The 25,546-nt window shown below is 40.2% G+C and overlaps 2 protein-coding genes across 2 annotated transcripts; both read left to right on the top strand.

Annotated features, from left to right (window-relative positions):
• The first annotated feature begins 1,981 nt into the window (after positions 1–1,981).
• LOC134624615 (zinc finger protein OZF-like) lies at positions 1,982–11,645 on the top strand. The gene is made up of 2 exons (XM_063469623.1): positions 1,982–2,291; positions 9,149–11,645. The coding sequence occupies exons 1-2, from the start codon at positions 2,120–2,122 to the stop codon at positions 10,195–10,197; spliced, it is 1,221 nt and encodes a 406-aa protein (XP_063325693.1). The 5' UTR covers positions 1,982–2,119; the 3' UTR covers positions 10,198–11,645.
• A 6,405-nt stretch (positions 11,646–18,050) lies between these two features.
• On the top strand, positions 18,051–23,039 carry LOC134624612 (zinc finger and SCAN domain-containing protein 31-like). Its single transcript, XM_063469620.1, has 3 exons — positions 18,051–18,354; positions 19,889–20,152; positions 21,925–23,039. Exons 1-3 carry the CDS (start codon positions 18,183–18,185, stop codon positions 22,917–22,919), a joined length of 1,431 nt encoding a protein of 476 aa, XP_063325690.1. The 5' UTR covers positions 18,051–18,182; the 3' UTR covers positions 22,920–23,039.
• Positions 23,040–25,546: the final 2,507 nt, after the last annotated feature.

The raw sequence follows: 25,546 nt of genomic DNA, 5'->3' as shown, positions 1-25,546 counted from the left end.
ATATAAGATTTTGGTCACATCGCACAGCCCAAACAAAGACAAGATCTGATGGATGAGAACCAAAGTAATTCTTTAGTCACGAGGAGAGGCTCCACCTACTGTTGCGTCTCATAGCTCACATAATTCAAACAGAAAGAATCACTTTCCACAGGAAGAACCCACTAGACCATCACACGGGGCAGTATTTATGAGACATAGTCAGCAGGGCTGTACAGAGGTGTTTGAAGGGGCGGGTATTCAACGTTACAAAGGGGCTCATAGAACCAGGCCGAATAACAACAACCCACATTCATCTAAAAATCTAATATGGAATCACATCAGACTATATCAGTGTCATCAGGTGGGGACAATGCAAAGCAAACATACCCTATATGTTACCTGATGGGTACAATGTTGTTGTTGTTGAGGGGTTGCTGCTGCTCCTGCTGCTGATAGTGCTGGAGGGCAGGGCTGTGCTGATCTGAGACTGTAGACATTAAAAAGTCCATAGGAGAGATGGAGCTGATTAAACAAGTGTTATGAGATAATAATAAAATGCAAAGATTGGTGACAGCTAGGCTCTGCCTGTGAATCACTCTTTGCCTCTCTTCCTCCTTCCATCTCCTCATCTTATCTATCACTCTCCACTTGCTGTCCATCTGAGAACAAGGCAAAATTTGCTATTGCATTAAACTATTATTTAATTATCCACACAACCATCCTTATGAGGCATGTCTGGACTGTGTTAAGTGAGTAATAATTTTAAAAAAATCTATATATAGAAACATAAAACACACACACACACACACGCACAAACATGCACATACAGTGACATTTTATACCTTCTCCAGAATACTGTATATACTATGACCACAAGTTTGCATCATGACGCTGATCCAGAATACTTCCCGTATTAGTTATTCCTAGCGCTATAATAATAAAGTAATAAGAATATAAAAAATATATAAAATAATGTATGTTTGACTATTCACTCTGTGCAGACAGGTTTACTGTTTAAACTGTAGAGATAATTTTGCTGCTGTAAAATCAGCATTTTGTTATATTTGAAATATAAATCTAATGTAATACTGTTTCTTTAAAATACAATGTGTGTTTTTAATATCATAATGATAATAATCCATAATTATTTGGATATGCATATTAGATAGTTGTTAGTGAAATATGAGCCCTTCAGAAAGGCAGGAAAAGCCCTGTGACTTACTTTAAAACTAAATATGGTGGACAGAGCTACAGACCCATGACAGCCTTACCCAGTTAGCCAGCAGCTATGACCAGCACTACCTGTGCAGTTAATAAAAGGACAGGTAATGTTTGTCGCGCTGTTACACACACAGCACGCTCAAATCGTCTTTCGCCACAACACAACTTACCAACGTGTACATAATAACCTAATACTCCTGTGTGCTGTAGACTACAGTATTCACTGTACACCTAGTTACTGGTTTAGTTGCATCAGTCTGCGTCTACCAGTTAATTTGCGTGTTTCTCCTACAGCTCCCCAGGCAAGAAAATGCGCGTGCTCTTTGCGAGCTCGTTCCCGGCTCGTAACCAGCGCGCACTGCCGTCAAGGACGAGCATTGGTTAATGGTAGTCATGTGACTGATGCAAACCGGATCATTTTATTTAGCAAAGCTGTTATTAATAGTTAAATATTATTGTTGAGGGGCACAGACAGGACTCCACACGCACACACGTATTAAAAATAATAAATAAATAAATAAATAAATAAATAAATAATTGCCTCAAGACAAGGGGTCTTTGGGCGCTGACCAGGAAAGGGGCAGGTCAAGTGCTCAAGCCGCTTCCACCTCCTCTCTGCACGTCCCTGGTCAGTTAGAGAATTTTTAGTGTAATACATTACAGTCAAAACAGGTTTTTTTTTTTTTTAAAGGTTCGTCTTTCACGTGGTACGGCCGGCTCCCGGGACTTCGACGTCATCACATATGTCATCAACAAACGCCTCAATAGCGCTTCACAAAAATCTGCCTGGACTCGGGTTAATCGGCTCACATTTAGCAGCCTCGACACAGAACTGTCACGTTAGTGTGGATCTGATACCAACGTCGGTTTCGCTTCATCGATGCTTGTATCGATCCGCCCAGCCTGAGTTGAAGCAGCAATGAGTTCGTATCAGTATCTGAGAGAGTTCATCAAGGAGAGACTAACTGCTGTTTGTGAAGAAATCTTCTCAGAGGTTCAAAAAACCATTGTCCAGTATGAGGAGGAGATCAACCGTCAGCACAGACTGCTGGATATCAGCCGGAAACCCGACAGAAACTCACACATCATAGGTATGGACATGTTTTTAACTCTGTGCTGTTCAAGCTCAGATTCTTCAGTGTTTGATTGATTGGTGATAAATCTGAAAGTTTATCAGCTTCTCCAGGATTTCTCTAAGCTGATGTTAGCTGAGAGCAGGAAGCTGTTACTTTGGTGATGAATTCAGAGGAGCAAACGGTGATAGTTCAGGAAGAGCACACACACTCTTAATGAGACAGTGTGAAAACTGTCAGCTGACTAACATTGATGAAGATGAGCGTACACACCAACTGTTTATTCCATTTATTCTCCATGAGAGCCTCAAAGTGAACACACACACAGTGACAGACTCTCCAAAGCATCAGAACAAAAGCTGTCCACATTGCAAATACTGCTGTAATTAATGTCTTTACATCTGCAGCAAAAGCAAGAAAACAATCAGTGGATCAAGTTTCTGTTCACTGAAGCAAAGTATAATGTCTAAATGTGCCACATGTTAGTGATGTTAATAGGCTCAGTAATTCTTAGCGGGCTGTGCTGTGCTAAATGATGCTATGTGAAATAGACCAGCTCATAATCGGTCACATGACAGGCTGACCCAACAACTCCTGGCCGATCAATCCATTCAGTTCATTTTTTATTCATATAGTACTTGTCATAGCAGTAGATTTAGTATCTGTGTCATACTTGAAGCACTGTTTAAAAAGTAACTCATGCAAAAATGAATTTCTTTTTTTTTACAACAATCTTTATTTAAAAAAAATGCAAATACAAAACATGATGATCAAAATATTTCCATTTACAACTTCTTCATCTTATTTTGACTAAACACGGCAAGTGCAGTGACACTGTGTTGTTCTGTTCATCTGTGATCCTTCTATCCTTTCAGTGTATATTCTGATAATGCTTAACATGAAGTAACGCTTTCATGACTTTCAGTATGATGGTGCCTGTGTTTGGCTCTGCCGCCGCCCACTCTACTTTTGTGTTATTCTTCTCTGCCCTGCTGTTCTCACTTCGTGTCAACGATGTACTGGCTGTCTTGGTGTATGATCCCCTGGCTTTGCTATCCATCTGATCCTCTATGATGCCTCACGATGTACAGGCCAATCTCTAAATTACCATTAATTGCTAAGTTTCTAGAAAGGGTTGTGGCTAAGCAACTTATAACAGTTCTGGATAAACAATGCATTTTTGATAGGTTTCCGTTTGGCTTTCGTAGAGTTCATTCCATGGAAACAGCTCTTCTTACGGTCTCTAGTAACATTTTGATGAGTAACGATGCAGGAAAATGCTTTGTTTTGTTGATGTTGGACCTCACGTCGGCACCACATCCTGCTTGAAAGGCTCAAATATTGGGTTGGTGTATCTGGAACTGCCTTGGAGTGGTTCTATCTACACCTGTGGTTTTTCTGTGGTGGTCTCTAATTTTAGGTTATCCTCTACCTCCCTTACTTATGGTGTCCCTCAAGATTTGGTTTTGGGTGCTTTATTGTTACATATATCTTCTCCCCTGCCAGCATATAATGGGCTCCTTTGAGGACATTTTCTGTCACTGTTATGGTGATGACATTCAGTTGTTTATGTGTCTAAGCAAAGTTTCCCTGGATCGTCTGAAGGTTGTGCAAAACACTGCAGCTAGGCTTTTGACCAGATCCTCTAAGTCACAGGTATCGAACTCCAGGCCTCGAGGGCTGGTTTCCTGCACTTTTTAGATGTGTCCTTGATCCAACACATATGGTACCAGCACATATTTCTGATCTTCTACAGCCCTATGTCCCTAGCAGGTCACTGAGATTATCTGATCAGGGCCTACTTGCTATACAACACACAAGGATGAGAACCAAGGGTGATAGAGCTTTGCCACTGTGGCCTCTAGACTGTCGAACTCTCTCCCTCTAAGTTTAAGAACTGTGGACTCAGTAGCACTTTGTGACTCTGTCCAGAAAGGTGCTATATTAATAATTTTATTTATTTATTTATTTAAAATTAAACTCACAATTTCACAATAATGTTAAACTGTAGTCAAACCCCCCCCAATGTTTATAACAGAAAAAGAAAGACAACAGAATTTGCACTAAACGTGATCTCTGTATAATCCATATTTATGGCTCTAAAAGCACCTTACAGAGAAAAACCCAACAATCATATGACCCCCTATGAGCAAGCACTTTGGCAAGAGTGGAGAGAGGAGGAGAAACTCCCTTTTAACAGGAAGAAACCTCCTGTAGATCCAGGCTTAGGGAGGGGCGGCCATCTGCTCCGACTGGGTGGGGTGAGGGGAGGAAGACAGGACAAGGACATGCTGTGGAAGAGATCCAGAAATGAATATGAATTAAATTCTGTGAGTTGTATAAACACATAATGAGTAAAAAGGTTAGTAAAGAGGAAATGCAGCCTTATGCTATTGCAGCATTACTAAGGATAAAAATCCAAATATCATTACTGTCATTGTAACATGTACAACAAAATTAAGAGCACTCTTTGCGGTGTCAGAAACAAAGTTATATAAAATTTAAATATAATTACAAGAATAATATAAAAATGAGGTAGAACACGGTAATTCAATGTAATAAATAAGTAAAACCTTATTCAATATAAACTCTGTTGCACAGGATATCATCCGTTGCCCTGTACTTGTCGGATTGTGAAGAATGTATAATGTAAATCCAATATTTCTATCATGGAACCCTGTGGAAGTCTATTATTAACCTTATTGTATAAAGAGGACTCTCAATTTACATGAACAACTTGGAGTCTATTAAACCAAACCACCACAGTGCAGTACCTTTAATACCTGCAACATGCTCTAATTGATCAAACACTGCAGTAAAGTCTAGCAGGACAAGCACAGAGATGAGTCCACTGTCAGAGGGCATAAGAAGATCATTTGTAACCTTCACTGAAGCTGTTTGTGTACAGCAATGAGCTCTGAAACCTGACAGAAACTCTTCAAATAAGCCATTCCTTTGCAGATGATCAGTAAGCTGTTACAACTACTCTTTCGAGAATATTTTTAGATTAAAAGTAGGTTGGAGATCAGCCTATAATTAGCTAAGACAGCTAGGTGAAGTATATGGATTTTTAAGTAACAGCTTAACTACCGCTAATTTGAAGCCCTGTGGTACATAACTGACTAGTAGTGATGGGCTGATCATATTTAAGATTGAAACACAAATTAATGTTGGAACTTCTTTAAGCAGTCTTGTAGAACTGGGTTCTAAAAGACATGTTGATGGTTTGGAGGAAGTGATTACTTAAGTGTACTGAGAAAGATCAGTTGGAGAAAAAGACCCTGCCTCTTGCCCTATAGTAGCTGGGATAGGTTGCAAATTCCCACAGCCCTGATAAGTGGAAGAGAATGGATGAATTGGAGGCAATTTTTGTTGTGTTGTGCTGTTTACATTTTTAGGACACAAACATAATGACATAGTCAAATAAATCTGGGTATCATCAGCATAGCTGTGATAAGACAAATTATCAACTAACTCCTGAAAGATTTCATAAAAAGGAACCATATGCAGATTCAATAAGAGGGCCCCGTGATTTGATCCTTGTGAGACTCCACACAGCATCATGGTTTTGTGTAATTAGTTAGCATCACTGTAGACAAAATTATCCCTACCTTCAAGGTAAACAAACTAAGGATTTTTCCTGTGAGACCAAATGAATTTTCTACTGTCTAATAGAATGTCATGATCTATGCTAAGGCCGCAACGATTCACTGAGTAACTTGAATAATCCTCAACACAAAATTCTTTGCTTTTTGTGCACTTTGCAGCACACTGATGTGTTGAATGATTTAAACGCGAGTGCTTCACCCACATTTTTAACTAGAAACAGATCTTGCAATAGAAACATATGTAGGAGCAGTGTGTTAATAAAAGGTTTTAGAACATTAAATTCACACAGCCCCAAGTTTTAAACAAAAACACTCATAACACAACAGCAGCAGTGAGGATGACGCTGGTAGAGTTTAACATGGAGCTGGAGTCTGTTTATACACTGTGAAGAACAAAGATGTTGAGCTCAGGCTGAGTTAAGGTAAACCTGTTGCCAGCAGCGCTGTTCCTGTAATCACCATTAGGATCTTTAGTGGGAAAAAAACTGTTTAATGGAAGGAAATTGTCTCTTTTAAACTGAAGGACGTTTTTGTTGTCTTGCCATTGTCTCTTGTCATTTTATAGATGTGCTTCATGAGGTAGTCACCGGAAATTGTTTTCCAACAGTGTTAAATGAGTTCCCAGAAATGCTGAGCACTTATTCGCCCTTTTGCCTTCAATCTGCGCTCATCCCAAGCTGTCTCAATTGGGTTTAGGTCAGGTGACTATGGAGCCCAGGCCATCTGGTGCAGCACTCCATCACTCTCCTTCTTGGTCAAATAGCCCTTACACAGCCTGGAGGCATGTTGGGGTCATTGTCCTGTTGAAAAATAAATGATGGACCAACTAAATGCAAACTGGATGGGATGGCATGTCGCTGCAGGATGCTGTGGTAGCCATGCTGGTTCAGTGTGCCTTCAATTTTAAATAAATCCCCAACAGTGTCACCAGCAGAACTCCCCCACACCATCACATCATCCATTCACCTTTTCGATATCACGCAAAGACACTGCAGAACCAAAGATTTCAAAGTTGCACCCAAGCACAGATTTCCACTGGTCTAAAGTCTATTCCTTGGCTCGTCACTTGGATTTATGGTCCTCATGTGAACCACTTTCGTCGTAGGGCTTGATGGTTTTTTGCAACTGCACTTGGGGACACGTTCAAAGTTTTTACAGTTTTCTGGAATGACTGACCTTCATTTCTTAAAGTAATGATGGACTGTTGTTTCTCTTTATAGCTGATTGGTTATTGCCATAATATGATTTCTAATAGGGCTGTCGGCTGTGTACCAACCTGACTTCTGCATGACACAACTGATAATCTCAACACCCTAAGAAGGAATAAAATTTCACAGATGAACCCTGAAAGGCACAATTGTGAAGTGAAAACCATTTCAGGTGACTACATCATGAAGCTCATTGAGAGAAGGGCAAGGGTTTGCAACGCTGTCAACAAAGGGTGGCTTTTTTGAGGAATCTAAAATATAAGACATATTCTTAGTTATTTAAAGTTATTTAGCATAGAAAAGAGGCATTAGTTTAAATGGTTGTTGCCTGTTTTCTGACTAATTTTAAGGTAATGTTTTCTTTCCTTATTGTTTTCAGATAACAGGGTTGAGATGTACAATGTTCCTAAAATCACTGGAAACAGAGATGTTTTTGGAACATACAGTACGTTTTGAGCATCAAACAGAACTGTTACAGAAACATCTGAGTAATTAAAATTCAGGGTTTTAATCAGTTTGGCTGATTTCATATATCACTGAGGGTATGGAGAGAAGTTCGTTTCAAAATTGTTACAAATATGTATGATATGATCCACGAGCACAAACTTTTCATTAGAAATGTGTGCAATGCTTTGTGTGTAAATTTTGAGGACTCATAAATGCAAGTCCCTGTAGAGATGAGAATATTATTTTACTGTTATTATTCATAACCAGTATTATTACTGTTGCATCATTTATCATTATCATTTTATGGATATTACATTAAAGTCTGTATTTCAGGTGTTGTCATAATCACATGATAATCCTTCATTGCAGGTGCAACTGTATTCATGTTATACACAATGCATTGTTGTGCTTATTAAAGAGTTGAAGCTCGGTCAAGTTAATTAATGGTCTGAAGCTACGGGCAGCGTGATGTCTGGCCGATCAATTGAGAAAGTTAAGGTGACCCGAGCTATGACAGAATTGCATACATGCTTACAATATAATACACCACATATAATCTAGAAACTGAATAGAGGCCTGTGTGTATTCAGCAACCTGCTGCATTGGAGTTTGCTTCGGAACAGATGTTTGCCTGCACACACACACAGTATGTAGACTTGTTTTGTTGTTTAATTCCAGAGATAAGTGAAGTAAAGTAACAGGAAGCATCCGGCGGAGGAGCAGAGGAAGGAGCTGTTCTTGTTTAGGGTTAGGGTGTCCAAGGTTGGGATGACTGGAACTGATGCATGTTATCTATCTGCTTTGACGCATGATGCTCGTCATCAACTATGTTATATATTTGACTGCTCGCTTATTGTTCGGGGGAGATCGAGGCTGATGTTTTGCAGAGCTCATCTTTCCCACACACGTGTGTGTAATAAAATCATTGTTTTGACACACAATGGACCTTGCAGTCGTTTGTCTCTTACCTCAAATACGAACCATGACACCCACAATTTGTTAAGTAACAGATAATTTTTGCATTTTAAAGCCTTTCTGTACAAACTCGTGTTTAAAAATACACATAACCTTTCTCTCACTAACTTTCAAAAACTTACATCCTGAAATGTTCTTCTGCTGGAAAAAGTCAGGCAGACTGTGCTCAGCTGCAGTTTGGGGAACACTGTGGTTGAGAATCCCGGTGGAGTTCAATTGCAGTAGATCATAAAAATGTTAAACAGCTATTGTGTAAAACATGGCAGCATCAAAAGCTAAACATTATGCTGAATACAGCAAAATCACTATACACACACTTCCAGCCCAAGGGAGTGAGACAGACTATGTGTGAGGCAAAAATGTCAGATTACTCAGTAAAAAAATCAGCCATCTTTTTACTTCTTTTTTTTATTGGATGGACAGGTGTGACTGTGTGTCAAATTTAATAGTTGTCTGACCTGACTCCACCAATCAGAAACAGCTTGTTTGTGATTGGTTCATTTGTTTATTTCTTTACACAGAAATGCAGAGAAACTCTTGCTTACTTACATTCTCACTGTTAATGTTTCAGATCAGAACATATTTTCTCAAATGTTTGTTTTTCTGTCACCCCCACCCCCTACATTTGTCTTTTTAGACCTCCAACAGCAACATGTCATTGAGAAGGAGGAGGTTCTTACAGACCAACAGGTGTGTATCCAAGAAAGGAACTCCAGTCTGACTGAGGAGGACCCAGAGCCTCCACAGATTAAAGAGGAACAGGAGGAACTCTGCACCAGTCAGCAGGGAGAGCAGCTTGGACTGAAGCAGGAGACTGATTCCTTCATGGTGACAGCCGCTTATGAGGAAAGTGCACACACTGAATCAGAAGCAAACGGTGAGCATCTCCTTTCTCACAGCTTTCCTGAAGCAGAGAGCCGAGATCAGAAAGCAATCCAGCATGTGGACTCAGGATCAACTAGAAATGCAGAGCTAAAGAAGAGGAGTCATCACAGAAACGGCAGTCACAGTCAGAGAGTAGACAACCCTGCTGTTTCAGAGAGTCAAAGTAAAACTGACACAAGGAAAAAGTCTCTGAAATGTGACGTCTGTGGAAAACATTTTCAGTTTAAATGCCACCTGAATGCACATCTGAGAGTTCACAAAGGCGACAAACCATATTCAGGTAGAACCAGTGGTAAGGGGGCTCATTCTTGTAGCACCTGTGGAAAAAGTTTTCACAACAAATCCGCCTTGACTGTACATCTCAGAATTCACACAGGTGAGAAACCGTATTCTTGTAGCACCTGTGGGAAACAATTCCGTCAGATATCAGCTTTGAAAAGTCATGGTAACTGTTACACAGGTGAGAAACCGTATCTTTGTAGCACTTGTGGTAAAAGATTTTCCTATAAATCACATTTTGAGTCTCATGTAAGGATTCACACAGGTGAGAAGCCCCATATCTGTAACGTCTGTGGGAAAAGATTCAGTCAGCGTGCACATTTGTATTATCACTTAAAAATTCATACAGGTGAGAAGCCGTATCTTTGCAGCACCTGTGGGAAAGGATTCAGAGAGAACTATGAGTTGCAACGTCATATAAGAATTCACACTGGTGAGAAACCGTATTCCTGTAGCATCTGTGGGAAAAGATTCAGTCATCCCGGACACTTAAAGAGACACATGAAAATCCATACTGATTAAAGTTTCATGCTTAGAAAATGTTGGACCGCTGTGAGTGGTTCTGCCATTTTTGTTTTTTGTTTTTTTAAATTAGCCTCGTGGTCAGCACTGACATATGGAGGCACTGCTCTTTATTTACCTGTTGCCATGGTGAATTGAGATATTGGAGCTCCATTAATGATGGCTTCCTTTCTCTACTCTGATCAGCTGTTTTGTAACCAAACACTCAAAGCCTCTTTTGAAATTAGTAGCTTCTTGGATCAACTTGCCACAACTTGACTGGTTTTCCTTTTTTTTTTTTTTTTTTTTGTCTGTCCCATTTGGTTCTTTAGCCGTCAGAATTGTTGTCTGAAGACCAACAAGGATACCAAATGGATTTATTTTGCCAAATAGATCCATTTGATCAAACTTTGTTGTTATTATTTATTTTATTTTCAGTTGTTACAGATGGGACAGACATGACTGGGGGATAGGAAAGGGAGAAAGAAAGAGAGGAAGGAAAAGAAAAACAGAAGGGAAAAGGGACAGTGAGAAAGGGCACTTACAAAGACAAAGAGGAAAAAAAAATCTCCTGGATCACCTGTTGAGAGAAAAAGAAGAGAAAACAAGCAAACAAAAAAAAACAAAAAAACAAAGCAACATACTAAACACAACATCATCACGTTAATCTAGCTAAGTGTGAACAGCAGTAAATACTAAATATTGAAAGTTGTTGTGCAGCACGCAGGACAGACAGCGCACAATGTGCTTTGAAGTAGCAGCTAAGAAAGGTGTAGTTTATGTCTACGAACAGTGAACACCCGTGTGCACACCTGTGTGGATCAGCGCGCTTGTATACAAAAGGTTTCTCCATGTAACGGTCTGCTAGAGGGTGTGGGGGGCCATAGCCCCGTCCCCCAGGGCATGAAGCAGGCATGGAGGACATCCAGGCTCCAGACATCCAGAGGCCCCAGAGTGCGAGAGCCCAAGGAGTACCACCGGAGGGGCATCCGTGCCACCCTCCTGGGAAGGGCTGAGGAGATCCCCAGACGAGGGGGTCACCCAGTAGCCACGGAGCAGAAGCCAGAGGGGGCTGCACTGGCGTGCCCGCCGGCTCTGCCGGCAGCCAGCTGTGCCAGAGTGAACCGAGTCGCAGGCCCCGAGGCCGGAGGCCCAAGGGCCCCCTTTGCCCCGGAAGAGGCCTGACCGAGCGACAGGCACCAGGCCCCGCCAAGTAGCCACCGGGAGTGAGCTGGTGCATACCTGAGCGCCCAGCCCCGGACACCAAGAACCACCAATGCACCAACCCCTGAGGGCATCAGTTACCAGCAGGGAGTGTGGTGAGGGGAGATAGGCCTCCACACTTTGGAGGGCCTGGGTGTTCCCAGAGAGGTGGAGTCTAAGACCCGACCTGACATATAGACACAGACAAACAGGCACACACAGACACAAACATGCTTTCCCACCCTCATGCACACATATACAAACACTCAGCGTATGTATGTATATATATATATATATATATATATATATATATATATATATATATATATATATATATATATATATATATATATATATATATATATATATATATATATATATATATATATATATATATATGTATATGTATATATATATGTATATGTATATATATATATATATATGTATATATATATATATATATATGTATATATATATATGTATATATATGTATGTGTATATATATGTATGTGTATATATATATATATGTATATATATATATATATGTATGTGTATATATATATATATGTATATATATATATATATATGTATGTGTGTATATATATATATATGTATATATATATATATATATGTATATATGTATGTATATATGTGTGTGTGTGTGTGTGTATATGTATATATGTGTACATATGTAACAACTGGGTTTCAAAAATGGCAGTTTTAATTTTCATGAAGGAGACTTTCTCATGACTCATCGAATGACACTACTGACCAGCCAATCGGTGGCATGCAGAATGACGACGTCACATTTTAGTACCTGCTCGGACCACATGGAACAGCCGAGCAAGCAGGTACTAAAAAAATTACCTGATACCAGGTACTGTTACCTGGTACCAGATGGAAAACCCTTGAAACCTTGGCAAATTGAGTCAAGTTGATCCAAGTAGGTACTAATGGAAAAAGGGGCTAAGGTTTCTGATCTCAGAATTAATCAACTTTTGAACATGGTTTCTGCAATAGTTAAGTTTATCATCTCATTATTAAAATGTACCAGGAAAACCATGATCATACATTTTATGATGGTTAAGGTTCAGTATCCTCTTGTTCTGTTTGATCATTGTTTAGGTTTAGTTTTAGTGTTTGTTTTGTGTTCCTAATGTTTAAATAAAGTTTTGTTTAAATTTCTCTTGAGGGTTTTTTTTTCTGAGGTGTCATTTTTACTGTTTGAAAGAAGCATAAAAAGTATTCTGCCTTATTTTGCACAGGATTTTCTTTGTTTCTGATGTTTTATACTAATTTAGAAATTCATGTAAACATAAACTGTAAAGAGCTGTGCTACAGCAAAATTCTACATCTGTTAACAAAACTGGTGTGTTTTTTGTTGTTGTTGTCGTCATTGTTGTAAAAACCACACAGGGCTTCAGCTGTTTCAGCTAAATCCTCCTCTGCTGAGAAACCTCTGAACCACGAAGATGCTTTTTTTAGCTTCACATGGAGCATATAGGGCTTTGGAGTTCGCAGTGCATTGTGGGATCGCGGCGCCATGTCAGAAGGCCACAAATCAAAACAAACACACTGTGTTGGAAGCAGGACTGCCAGAACCATGCACGCACATCTAATTCACAAACGGTTGGGTACAAGATTTGGCCGTTTTTAAGCCTCCACGTTGTGAGTACGTTGACCATATGACCAAGATACAGCCAGAGGTTGCCAGCTGTGCATTGCCATGTAAATAGTTTGCATTTCATGTGTATGTACTTGCTAAGTACATGTGAACAGATCTTGAATTAAAAAAATAAACACACTTTTCTATTCTGTTTCATATTTCATATGCTGGTTGGCCTGCAATAATGCCAAATAATAAGCTACTCCGTCAACATGACGTGGTTCTGCAGCATCACACATTAGGATGTTTATCTAATTATCTATGACCTCAGCGCATTCAAAATAACACTAAAAGCCTATTAAGAGAGATATGAATTTATTTAGAACTCACCGGAAAGAAAATGCCGCGAGCAAACCAACAAAAAATTGGGGATGGCAGAGAACTCGATATCCGCTCGTCTGACCGCTGCAATCCAAGCCTGACGTCTTCATTTAGTAATATCGGATACATGAGATCCCTCCCGTTGCCTCCAGGAGGGGAAACGATGAAAAGAGAGCCCATTTTCCAGCTTCTTGCCTTCCCTATCGTGTGATCTAACGTTGCAACCGACAACACAGCACGTACGAACCATAGCTGACGCTTCCGTGTGCTTTCTTTGGCCTACCGCTCCCATGACATCACACTCCAAAGCCCTATAGCTACCCTGTAACATGATATCTGAGTCTGGATGTGTGTGGTTATGGTGAACCTGCCTCCTGTTGATTATGAAACATTCACACCACAAATATCATTGGCAACAAAAAATGGGAAGGGGAAAAAAACTAGTCAGTCATGAAAATCGTTAAGTTGTAGATCGCGTGCAATTAATGAATTCTTCAACTGGTCTGCTGGAATGTGCAGAAAATAGGTTTAAATGTTAAACAAATTTCTTCCAGTCAGAGAATGTTACATATAATAATTTTTTTTTAAGATTAAAACTAATAAAACAAGTTTTAAAAAGAGACGTTTCCATTTGATTACATTTTGAATGATATAATCAAATGAAATAGAAAATAGAAAAAGTAGAATTGGGCTGAAAGATCTATTGCTTTATCACCTATTGAGGTTGTAAATCATGTTTTTAAAAAGTAGTTAAGTAATTAATTACTTTTGAAAATAAGTAATCAGTAAAGTAATGGGATTAATTTTTCAGGTAAGTAATCAGTAATTAGTTACTGTGATTTTATCATGGTGGAAGCCAAACAGTAAAAGTAAGAGGAAATTCATGATGATATTTATGTGAAGCGATATGTGAAGCTTACTTTGGATCTTCTTTTGCTGCTGGTTCAGTCAGTTTTGGTTGGGGAGTAATGAAACTTGAAGCTTCAGAATCTAGTGCAAAAAAACACAAACACGAAGCCAACACATCAGAATCTGTAAGGTTTCGGCTTTCAGCCCCAACGGCCAGGTGTGAAAGCCAAAATCTCACTAATTCTGATACGTTGGGTCCGCGCTTTGTGTTTACGTCTTCTTGCGGAAACCATGTTTCGTGGTTGTTGTAGTCAGGTTTAAACTGAGATTCTGACATTTCTGGCAAATTACATGTATAATTAAAATTTGGTTCACGATTTTAATGAATCAATATTGCATTATTAAAGCTAAAATTGATTTGAATCAATAAATCGATTATTGAAACCCACCCATAGTCAGTACTAAGACCTTGGAAACAATCATAGCGATGGAGACACACACCTGTGGGATTCATAGATTTTGATATTGCTCTATCTTTGTCTCACTTTGATATAGTATAGTGAGGTTTTTAACAACCAGTTATGGGACCTAACCACACTAGTGTGGACTTTTAGTTGAAGCACCTGCATCACTTTAACATTCTCATACTCTGTTACAAGATCAGAAATATTTATTAGGGTTAGGGTGCTGTTGGCTTCCATATGATGTACCAGTAAACTAGTCATCGCTTTGGGCACTGTAACATCCCTGGTCTAGAGGTAACTTAGACTTAAAATGCACTTTGAGCCCACACTTATCCCATGCTCAAGAAATATTCAGGAGAGCGGAAAAATTCATGATATTAGACATAATAAATAAATTATAAATTAATGACTGAATGCGATGTCATGGTAGAAGCAAACAGAGGCTCATCATGGCTCAAGAGTTGGGTGTTCATCTTGTAATCAGAAGGTTGCCGGTTTGAGCCCCGGCTCAGTCTCGGTCGTTGTGTCCTTGGGCAAGACACTTCACCTACTGCCTACTGGTGATGGCCAGAGGGGCCGATGGCGCGATATGGCAGCCTCGCCTCTGTCAGTCTGCCCCAGGGCAGCTGTGGCTACAACTGTAGCTTGCTTTCACCAGTGTATGAATGTGAGAGTGAATGAATAGTGGTATTGTAAAGCGCTTTGAGGGGTCCCGAAAAGCGCTATATAAATGCAATCCATTATTATTATTATTATTATTATTATTATTATTATTAGAGTGGACATCCTGATATTTAGGTTTGGTTTTAGTTCTCATGAACTAGAAAAATAAAAATAATATTAATTCTAACCAATATAGAAATGATCTAATAGATTACATTAGTCTTGATACAGCCTCAGCCACCACATCAGATCAATTGCTCCGGGCTTCTTTGATCAGCTCCATCACCTAGTGGGGGTGGGGGGTCATAGTTTGGTCCCACCTTCACTGTTGTGATTGGGGGGTAGGGACAGGCTTGGGGCGTCAGGGGATACCCCAGGAGCGTCTTCCTTGGAGGGCACAACCTGGGGTTGCGGTCATGGCCTGTTAAGGGCTCTGTTGGCCGATGTCCACATCATGGGGGAGGTAAGCATCGAAGGCGTTGGGAGGGGAGGGGGGATTAGTGACTGCTTATCAGTGTAAGTGTATGTGTGTGCGTGTCCATAGTTCAGCAGAGACAGTGTCCTTCGCCCTATCAGGCTAAGTAAACAGTCCTCCAGCCAATCCAGGTGGCCTTGCATGGGATGGGAAGAATAGTCATCACACAGTCGTTATCAGGGAGTGATTGTTCGGCTCCAGCCTTGGGCCTGCAGCTGGCGCCGTGGTGGTGTCCGCATTTCGATGTTGATTTTGTTGATTTTTCATGCGAGCAGCCCAGGAGAATGTCAAGCTGCTCTTTAACACTCTGACGCTGGTCTCTCAATCTCCCGTTGGAGAGCCGCGAGCCTCCCCATGATGGTATCAAACTTCTGTTCCGTGGTGTTGTCATTCTTTTGATTCTGAGACCCCACAACTGCAGTGATCCGTTCCGCGATGTGTTCCAACTGTCGCTCAAGGGTCTCATTTTGAGCAGGCCTCTCTCTGATGTATCCCCCCATACACTCAATGGTGTTGTTTTGAGCCTTCACAGCAGCTGTAAGCGTCTCCAAGCTGTTAACCATGCTGCGTTCGTTGTGAGAGGTCGCGCCTCGTCCCATCGCTTCGATTCCAGCGGGCAGCCTTGGGGGGGTTTGAACAGCCGGTTCCGCTCTCTTATTTCTCCGATAAACCAGGGCCAAGCCAGCTCCGATCAGCAAGAACCCTGTTATCATGGTTCCTAATAGGTAGATATCTTCAGCGTCCTCGATCGACAGTCCCGCCAGGCACATGACCCTCCAGTTCTGCCACCCGTCCATCGTGTATCCGGCAGGGAAAGTCCCTCCAGGGCACTCAGGCTCTCCCGAGCCCAGACTTCTCGTTGAGAAAAGGGTGTCAGTAGCATTCAGAGACCAGTTGATCAAATCCATAATTCTTTTAGGTTTTAGAGAACGACAGTGAGAGACTGTTCCAGGGAAAGTAATGCACACGAGACAAGACAAGGACACAGAGGCTAAGCAGGGAAGATAAGGGTAAGGAGGAGAGGAGAAAAGTGCGACCGCCTTCGCTGAGAGCCAAGAGAGAATTTGAAAAATGTTACAAAAGCCTTGAAATAAATATGGTCTAGTAAAGCACACTGGAGGCTAACTCCAGATGTTTTGCTGTGTAAAACAAACACCAGTGGATGGAACAGCTGCAAAGTTTGCTTTTGTTGGTTGATCAGGTGGTCTGATGAAGGACTTCCACTAGCTTTTTACCAGTAAATGTTTTCATGGTGATTACAGGAAAAGCTTTGTTTTCTATGTTGCCAGAAACATGTTTTCTTTCACTCAGCCTGACCTCTTTGCTCCTCACTGTGGTGTAAACCGACTCCAGCTCCATGTTAAACTGTCCCAGCATTATCATCACTGCTACTTTTACCGTTTCAGTGTGCGTAGGCTTAATATTATCATTATTATAACTTTTTATACACATGTGACTCCTAAATACGTTTCAATTGTAGGTCTGTTTTTTAGTTGCAAATGTGAGTGAAATACAATCCATTTCCATGGTAACAATGGCAAAAGGCAGGGCACACTTTAGACAGGTCATCGATCAAACTAACACATAGCGACCACCACCAATTAACCTGACCTTACTAACTGCATATCTGTGGGCTGTGGGAGGAATCCAGAACACCCCGAGAGGTACGGAACAACCACGGGGAGAACATGCAAACTTCACACAGAAAGTTCAGATGGTTTAATCAAACTCAGAACCTTCTAGCTGTGAGTCAATAGTGCTAACCACTGTGGCACCATGCTGCACACGACACACGACTTTCCTCTTGCTCACTTACAAAAACTTAAATACGCACAAATCACGATGCGTGTGTACGGGGACCTTTGAGACAAATTTCCCCTTGCCAACCTCTCACAGATCCACAAATGTGGGTTGTGTTCATGTTCCAGTGTAAAAATAAGATATATAGTCTTCAACTGTATACAAGCATGATAGTGTCTTTCCATATGAAGTGGACGTTTCTTTTCTAAATAAACAGAACAGCTTTTAAACACTTTACGAGAAATTTTATATTTACCAAACACAAATCAACTTTTCTAGTTTATTTAAAAACACAATCCATTTTATTTGGATAAAAACGGGTATACGGAGGAAGGTCACAAGTCCCAGTTTTACACTGGGACATGAACGCAGCTTCCGTTTGGGGAATCGGGACGACGTCATCAACAAGCGCCACAAGAGCTCTTCACAAAAATCTGCCTGGTTTCGGGTTAGTCGGCTCACATTTAGAACCCTCGACACAGAAGAGACTGCAACGCTAGTGTGCACCTGATAGCAAAACCAATCGATGCTTGTATCGATCCGCCCAGCCTGAGTTGAAGCAGCAATGAGTTCAGTTCAGTATCTGAGAGAGTTCATCAAGGAGAGACTAACTGCTGTTTGTGAAGAAATCTTCTCAGAGGTTCAAAAAACCATCGTCCAGTATGAGGAGGAGATCAACCGTCAGCACAGACTGCTGGATATCAGCCGGAAACCCGACAGAAACTCACACATCATAGGTATGGACGTGTTTTTAACTCTGCTGTTCAAGCTCAGATTCTTCAGTGTTTGATTGGTTGGTGATAAATCTGAAAGTTTATCAGCTTCTCCGGGATTTCTCTAAGCTGATGTTAGCTGAGAGCAGGAAGCTGTTACTTTGGTGATGAAATCTCTATTTTGAATGGAAAACTGTTTTAATGTCATCTGTTATTAAAGGTGAGAGGCTCAGTCATTCTTAACAGGCGGTGTTGCCTTCATTCAGTTTTATTTATACAGCGCCAAATCATAACAATTGCGTCAAGTAGCTTTATGTAAGTATATCATAAATCCCCCCACACGTGAGATTTAAGTGATACTGGAAGTTTCTCGAGCTCCTCTGCAGATAGATAGGCAGATAGATCTTCAAGTCATTTGAAAAAATGACTTTCAAAAATTTTGTGTATATAGCACCTTTCAAGAAGACAAAAGATCACAAAGTGCTTTTGTCTTAAATAACAATGCATAAAACAAAACACACAAAATTAACCAATCGCAATTCTAAAATGTGTTTTTAGTTGTTTTTAAAAAAGAGACTGCTGAGTCCACAGATATAAAGCTCAGAGGGAGAGAGTTCCCCAGTCTGTGGCCACACTGGTAAAACCTGTCTCCCTTAGTTCTTAGCCTTGCATGTTGTATAACAAGCAGGCCCTAAGCACATGACCTCAGGGACATGCTAGGGACAAAAGGATGTAGAAGTTCAATAATGTAAGCTGGTACTTGTCCATGAAGAGCTCTAAAAGTCAGAACCAGAATCTTAAAATTGATTCTTAATTGAATTGGGAGCCAGTGCTGCTGTATTAGCAACACTGTCACATGTGAATACTTATTGGATTTGGTCAGAAGCCTTGCTGCAGCATTTTGAGCAACTTGCAGACGTCCCAGGGAGGAAGAAAATAGACTCCAGTGGCAACATATACAATGCAAACAAGTCAGAACCAAAAATAGAGCTTTGAGGTACATTATAATTAAGAGGGGCTGTAAGAGTCCATGTTGACATAAAACGTGCTTCCAGATAAGTAGGGCCATAACCTTTTTAGCCAGCATATGATTCCAGCCGTGATAACAGGATATCACGCTCAACTGTGTCAAAAGCTTCTGCCAGGTCTAACAACAAGAGGGCAGCAGGGCTGCCAGAGTCCAGAGTTAAAAGAATATATTTAAAACCCTTAAAAGTACTGTGGAGTTATTTAAAACTATATTGAAACTTTCCAGAGATCACGTTAAGATCAAGGTGAGCCTGCAACTGTAAATGGGCTACTTTCTCCAGAACTTTTGAAAGAAAGGGAAGCTTCTAAATTCGCCTGTAATCGGCCAGAACAGTTGGGTCCAGATTGTGTTTTTTTTAAGAAGAGGCTGAACTATAGCTTGTTTAAAACATGATGGGACACAGCCTATAGCAATGGACACGTGTAAATGCTCACCTTTTTTCAGGTTTTGATATTAAACATGTGTCTTTATGTGTTTTTGAATCATTACATTATTGGTTATTGTTCTTTTGTTTCTTTGTACCTCAAGACCTCCCACATCATCATGACTGTGAGGAAGAGGAGGGTCTGAATGAGCAGCAGGTCTGTAACCAGGAGAGGAACTCCAGTCTGGACCAGGAGGACCCAGAGCCTCCACAGATTAAAGAGGAACAGGAGGAGCTCTGCAGCAGTCAGGAGGGAGAGCAGTTTGGACTGAAGCAGGAGGCTGAAGGCATTATTGTCTGGACTGATGAAGAGCAGCTCAGACTGATGGAGAATATCTGCAAACCTGTGTTAAAGTTACACAGAATAGGTATGTAAAACCAGGGCTCTAGAGTGCGACCACATTTCTCAATGGTGTGACTTAAAAAAATCCTAGGTCGCACCAGTGCAACCAGCTGTTCAGTACAAAAGAAGAAAAGTCTCAGCAACTGTGAAAGTCTCCGTGTGGTCAACAACAGACACACATTATGCCCATATCGTGGTCTAAACCGTGGGACCTCTCTGATTGGCCGTGGTCCAGATATTCCTGTAGTCCTTAACGTGTGTAAAGTGAATAAAAGCATATCGATTAACTAAATTCTGAATCGAGTATAAATGTATTTAGCCAAAAACGGCAGAATCTCAGGTTAAAGCTGGTTAAACCAAACAGCTGAATCAGTAAATGAAAGCAGGTGCACTGATTCTGCACAAAGACGTAAACACAGAGCGCAGACCCACTTACACATCAGAATCAGTGAGAAGTTGGTTTTCTCACCTGACGTGACATACACGGACACGCCGACAGCAAACAGATTCTGCGTCTGCGCCGGGTCCCTGCTCCATGTTTACGTCTTTTTGTTTGTTTATTTGTTTGCTGCAGGTTTCTGACTGAACCAGCAGCAAAAGAAGATCAAAACTACATTTCACATATAATAAATATTGTCATGAATTCCCTCTTACTTTTGATGTTTTTGATTCCACCACGATAAAAATCCCACTTCCTGCACACTTCCTCTCTCTCTCTCTACTTCAAGAACAGGTTCCCATCTCAAATCTCTGTTTTCTGCATTATTTGTTTGCTTATTACACACAAGTCGTGTACAGCTCTGTCGGCCGCTATTGTTTCGTTTTTTTTGTTTTCTTTTTTCCAAAAAATGACCTCCGACAAGAAAGCCTCATTTCTGCTCTTTAATGACGAAGAAATTAAAACTCTTTAAAATTATGCTAAACTGCAAAACACTTTGCTGTCTCTAATCAAACCCTATAACTTTGCTTTGCTTCACTTCAGCAGCATCGGGTAATGTTCATATGTTGATTCATGGTTTTCTTCAGTTTTTGATCTACTGCAGAATATTTTTCAGGCGGTTAATGCCTATAAAAAGCCAGGTCAGGAAAATCTCCTTCATGTTTTTCTGTGTTTTTATTCTCAGTTACTTTGACACAAAGGCATCTGCTATGATGCTCACACCTCTGACGAAGTCTCACATGATCAGAAATGAAAGAGAAATGGATTATAGAAATCAGTGACAATACACAGCCCTAGTGAGTAGCCTAGGCCTGACAGAAGTGGATGTAGCTGTGGGTAATGAGAAAAGATGAAAAGAACAATTGATAACTTTTTTGCTAAGTTAAGGCCTGATCCGTCTGAAATTCATAGCCAGTGCTCTGATACGGACGTTTTATGTCGTGATAAATGTACTGCCCAAATGCCCCCTCTCCCCACTGCCTTTCTTGTAGAACTGTGCTCCAAGTAAAGAACTTTGTTTTGACAAGATTGCTAGTAAATTGTTTACAAATTAATGTTGGACAGCAGTTAAAAAAAAAAAATTGAACATTTAAAACTGTGGTCAGAGGTCCGGGTGAATATCCTGATGGCATGAGCGAGAGCAGTGAGTCCATCCTGGGTGATCCAGGGATGATGGAGGCAGGAGGTCTGGAAGTTGAAGCTAGATGGAAAACAGAGCATTGTTTTTGTACTCTCTTTGACAGTGTCAGTCTTACTTGTGCCTTTGTTTTTTTTTATTACTGTTGTGTGTATGTATACCTTCCTGCATTATCTTATATTTCCTCAAAAGTTTGTTTTTCCTCCATTTGTCTCTTCAGACTTCCTACAGGAGGATGTCTGTGAGGAGGAGGTTCTTGCAGACCAGCAAGTCTGTACCCAAGAGAGAAACTCCAGCCTGGACGAGGAGGACCCAGAGCCTCCACAGATTAAGGAGGAACATTGCAGCAGTCAGGAGGAAGAGCAGCTTGGACTGAAGCAGGAGGCTGATACCTTCGTGGTGACTCAATCTTATGAGGAAAGTGCCCACAGTGAGCCAGAACCAAACAGTGAGCAGCTCCTTTCTCATAGCTCTCCTGAAGCAGAGAGCCGAGATCATGAAGAAAGCCAGCATGTGGACTTAGGATCAACTAGAAATGAAGAGCTGAAGAAAAGGAGACGTTACAGAAAGAGACGTCACAGTAAAAGAGTAGGCAAAGAGAGTCAAAGTAAAACTGAAAGGAAAATGCCCCTAAAATGTGAAACCTGTGGAAAAACTTTCGAGTTTATATCCTGCCTCGCTGAACATTTAGAAATTCATGCAAGTGAGAAAATGTATTCTTGTAGCACGTGTGGGAAAAAATTTGATCAGAAATCTGCATTGGATCGTCATTTAACAAGTTATCTAGGTCAAAAGATGTATTCTTGTAGCATCTGTGGAAAAAAAATGCACTCTAAAGCCTACATGCCTACACATATGAGACTTCACACGGGTGAGAAACCGTATTCTTGTAGTATCTGTGGGAAACGATTCAATCAGAAAACAGCATTGAAAACTCACATAAGACGTCACACAGGGGAGAAGAGGTATTCTTGTAGCACCTGTGGGAAAGGTTTTATTTTGAAAGCAGCACTGGAGCGTCATATAAGATGTCACACAGGTGAGAAGCCGTATGTTTGTATGAACTGTGAGAAACGATTTGCAGATAAAACAGCACTGGACCGTCACTCAGTAATTCACACAGGTGAGAAACCATATTGCTGTAACAGCTGTGGAAAAAAGTTCAATCAGAGCGCAAACTTAAAGAAGCACATGATGAGAATTCATACTGGTTAAAGTTTCATGCTTAGAAAATGTGGGACGGCTGTGACTTGCCCCCTATTTTTTTCTTTTTTTTCAAAATTGTCAGCACTGTGTTCTTCTGTTCATTGGATTAAAATGAAGGCTCCGATATCATGTTGGCTTCCTTTCTTTACTCAACCACACACTTAACTAGGGCTGTGTGATATGACCAAAATCTCAGATCCCGATATAAGACATTTATCGTCCCGACAACGATATATATCACAAAAAATGTAAATTTTCTATAAATTATGTGAATCTTCGGCAACTCGTGTGTTTTCAGCTGGGCATTGTGTAACTTATGCTGAGTGTTTTGACAGATGAATTGAACTATATAAATTTAGATATAATTTGTAACGGCCACTATTTTCTTTTTAAATATTTGCTACATAGCGTGCTGCTGGGAAAAGCCTGTTCTTTTTTTGGACAACTTTATTTATGATTTTTCAATGTGACAGATAGGTGGCTTTAAAGAAGAAAAAAAAAAAGGTAAACGCCTGTTCTAACGTTTGAGTCTAAGGTTTATTTTGTCAGGGTTCGTACGGGTGCTTGAAATCCTTGAGAATGCTTGAATTTTAATGTTGTGTTTTCAAGGTTTGAAAAGTGCTTGAATTTCAGATGTGGTACTTAAAAGTGCTTGAAAGTAACTGTATTTCATTCGCCACAAATAACTATCTGATTGAATAGTATTCTTATCAGATAGAGAAATAAAATAAGTCGCAAAATGTAGAAGGAAAATTTCCCCGCTCAGGCTGCCTTGCGTCGGTTTCAACGTGTGACCCCCGCCCCTCCCTCGGCCAGTCGGTGATGAGTGTGCTAACATACCTGTAGGTTGCTGTTTTAATGAGTGTTTGAATGAAAAACGACAGTTGCATGATAGGTGAGTAATAATAAATAATATTACAGTATGTGTATGTTACACATACTATTTTTTAAAGTTATGAGAATTATTTTGCTAGTTATCAAACTCGCTGGAGAAATGACTGAAATGCACTGAGTGAAGCAGTATGGCAGCGCTATTATGGAATATGCTGTGAACTTAGCTAACATTACTTTGCAGTAATATGAGTTAATTTGCTCAAGTGAAAGCTTTAAACATTAGCCCGATACATAACTAGCCAACTTTAGGCTTTCTGATTTACCCTCTGGGGTCGACGGACCCAGAGTCTCCATTTCAACTTGGATCGAACACGCGGACTTCAAACTATATACCAGTTTTTAAATTGTGTTGATAGGCCACATAAAACCAATGTTTGGGGGTTTTTTTCTGAATAAAACAGTGGCATTTACTCCGGGAAGAAACGGTAAAACCTGTGCTTTCTAAGGAGAGTGCTAGCAAACACGCTTTGCTTGCGAGTGAAAAAAGAAAACGAAAAAACACTCCTTCCCTATTGGTGGAAAAATGTACCATGTCGACCAATCAAAAAATGATACGGCAACATGTGGTATTTGGTTGTTTGGGAAGAGAGGGAAGTTTTAGGAGTGACCGGCGACAAAAGGTGAGTCAGCGAAAGAGAGAGAGCGAGTTTTGATACGTGAGAGATTTGTGACGTTTACCGTGTTTGGAGTCTCAAGTTAGTGTGTTGTCTTGTGTAGTTAGCAGTGTTGGGCAAGTTACTTTGAAAAAGTAATTAATTATAGTTACTAGTTACTACTTCAAAAAAGTAACTGAGTTAGTAACTGAGTTACAATATTCTAAAAGTAATTAATTACTTGAAAAGTAACTATTGCGTTACTTTAAAAAAATGTTTAACCCTCTGGGTTTCAGGGTATAATTGGCCATTTTTTACTACTTTTGATGTTTCCTCCACATTTTACCTTTAAAAACTATTTACTTTGCCTTGTTTGGTATCATTCTTTTCAGCACAACCTCACGTGTCTGAATTTACAGTTATGTTTTCATTTTGACATACTGTATTAACACAATTGATCTAAAATCAGACAAAAAACATAAAATCCTAGTAGAAAAAGTTATATTTTTTACTGTAACAACCACAAACATGTTTAATGAATCATATTTTATAACTTTAAATGCAAATATAAATTGTCTATTTTAAAATCCTCTGCACAAGTTTTGCAAACAGCAAAGTTATTTGCAGCCATTTACCTTTTACCTTGATTTTTTAAATAACCATTTCAAACTATTTACAGAACAATCAGCTGTTCTTCAATAAGATGCCGCACAAATTATTTGTGCCACTCCAAAAAAATAATTTCTGTCCACCATAAAGGAGAACATCACAGCAGGTCTGACAGCAGCAGGTGTATCACTCCTGTTTCTACCTGGAGACAGCGGTCGCCTCATTGTTCTGACACACAACACAAAACTATCCACAACACTACACACTAACTACACAAGACAACACATTAACTACACACTTCAAACACGCTAAACGTCACAAATCTCTCACATCTCAAAACTCGCTCTCTCTCTTTTTCTGCTGTCTCTCTCTCTCTCTCTCTCTCGCTCTCTCGCCGTCACTCCTAAAACTTCCCCTGTTTTTTTGTTGTTTGGTTTTTTTGCTCATAAGCAGAGAGTGCTTGCTAGCGCTGTCCTTAGACAGTAAACGTGATGAAACTATTGAGGAAAAAACGCCGCATATATATTGTTTATCATGACT

The sequence above is a fragment of the Pelmatolapia mariae genome, linkage group LG3_W (genome assembly GCF_036321145.2).
Source record: "Pelmatolapia mariae isolate MD_Pm_ZW linkage group LG3_W, Pm_UMD_F_2, whole genome shotgun sequence".
Lineage (NCBI taxonomy): Eukaryota > Metazoa > Chordata > Actinopteri > Cichliformes > Cichlidae > Pelmatolapia > Pelmatolapia mariae.
This window is presented reverse-complemented; position numbering and strand designations above follow the sequence as displayed.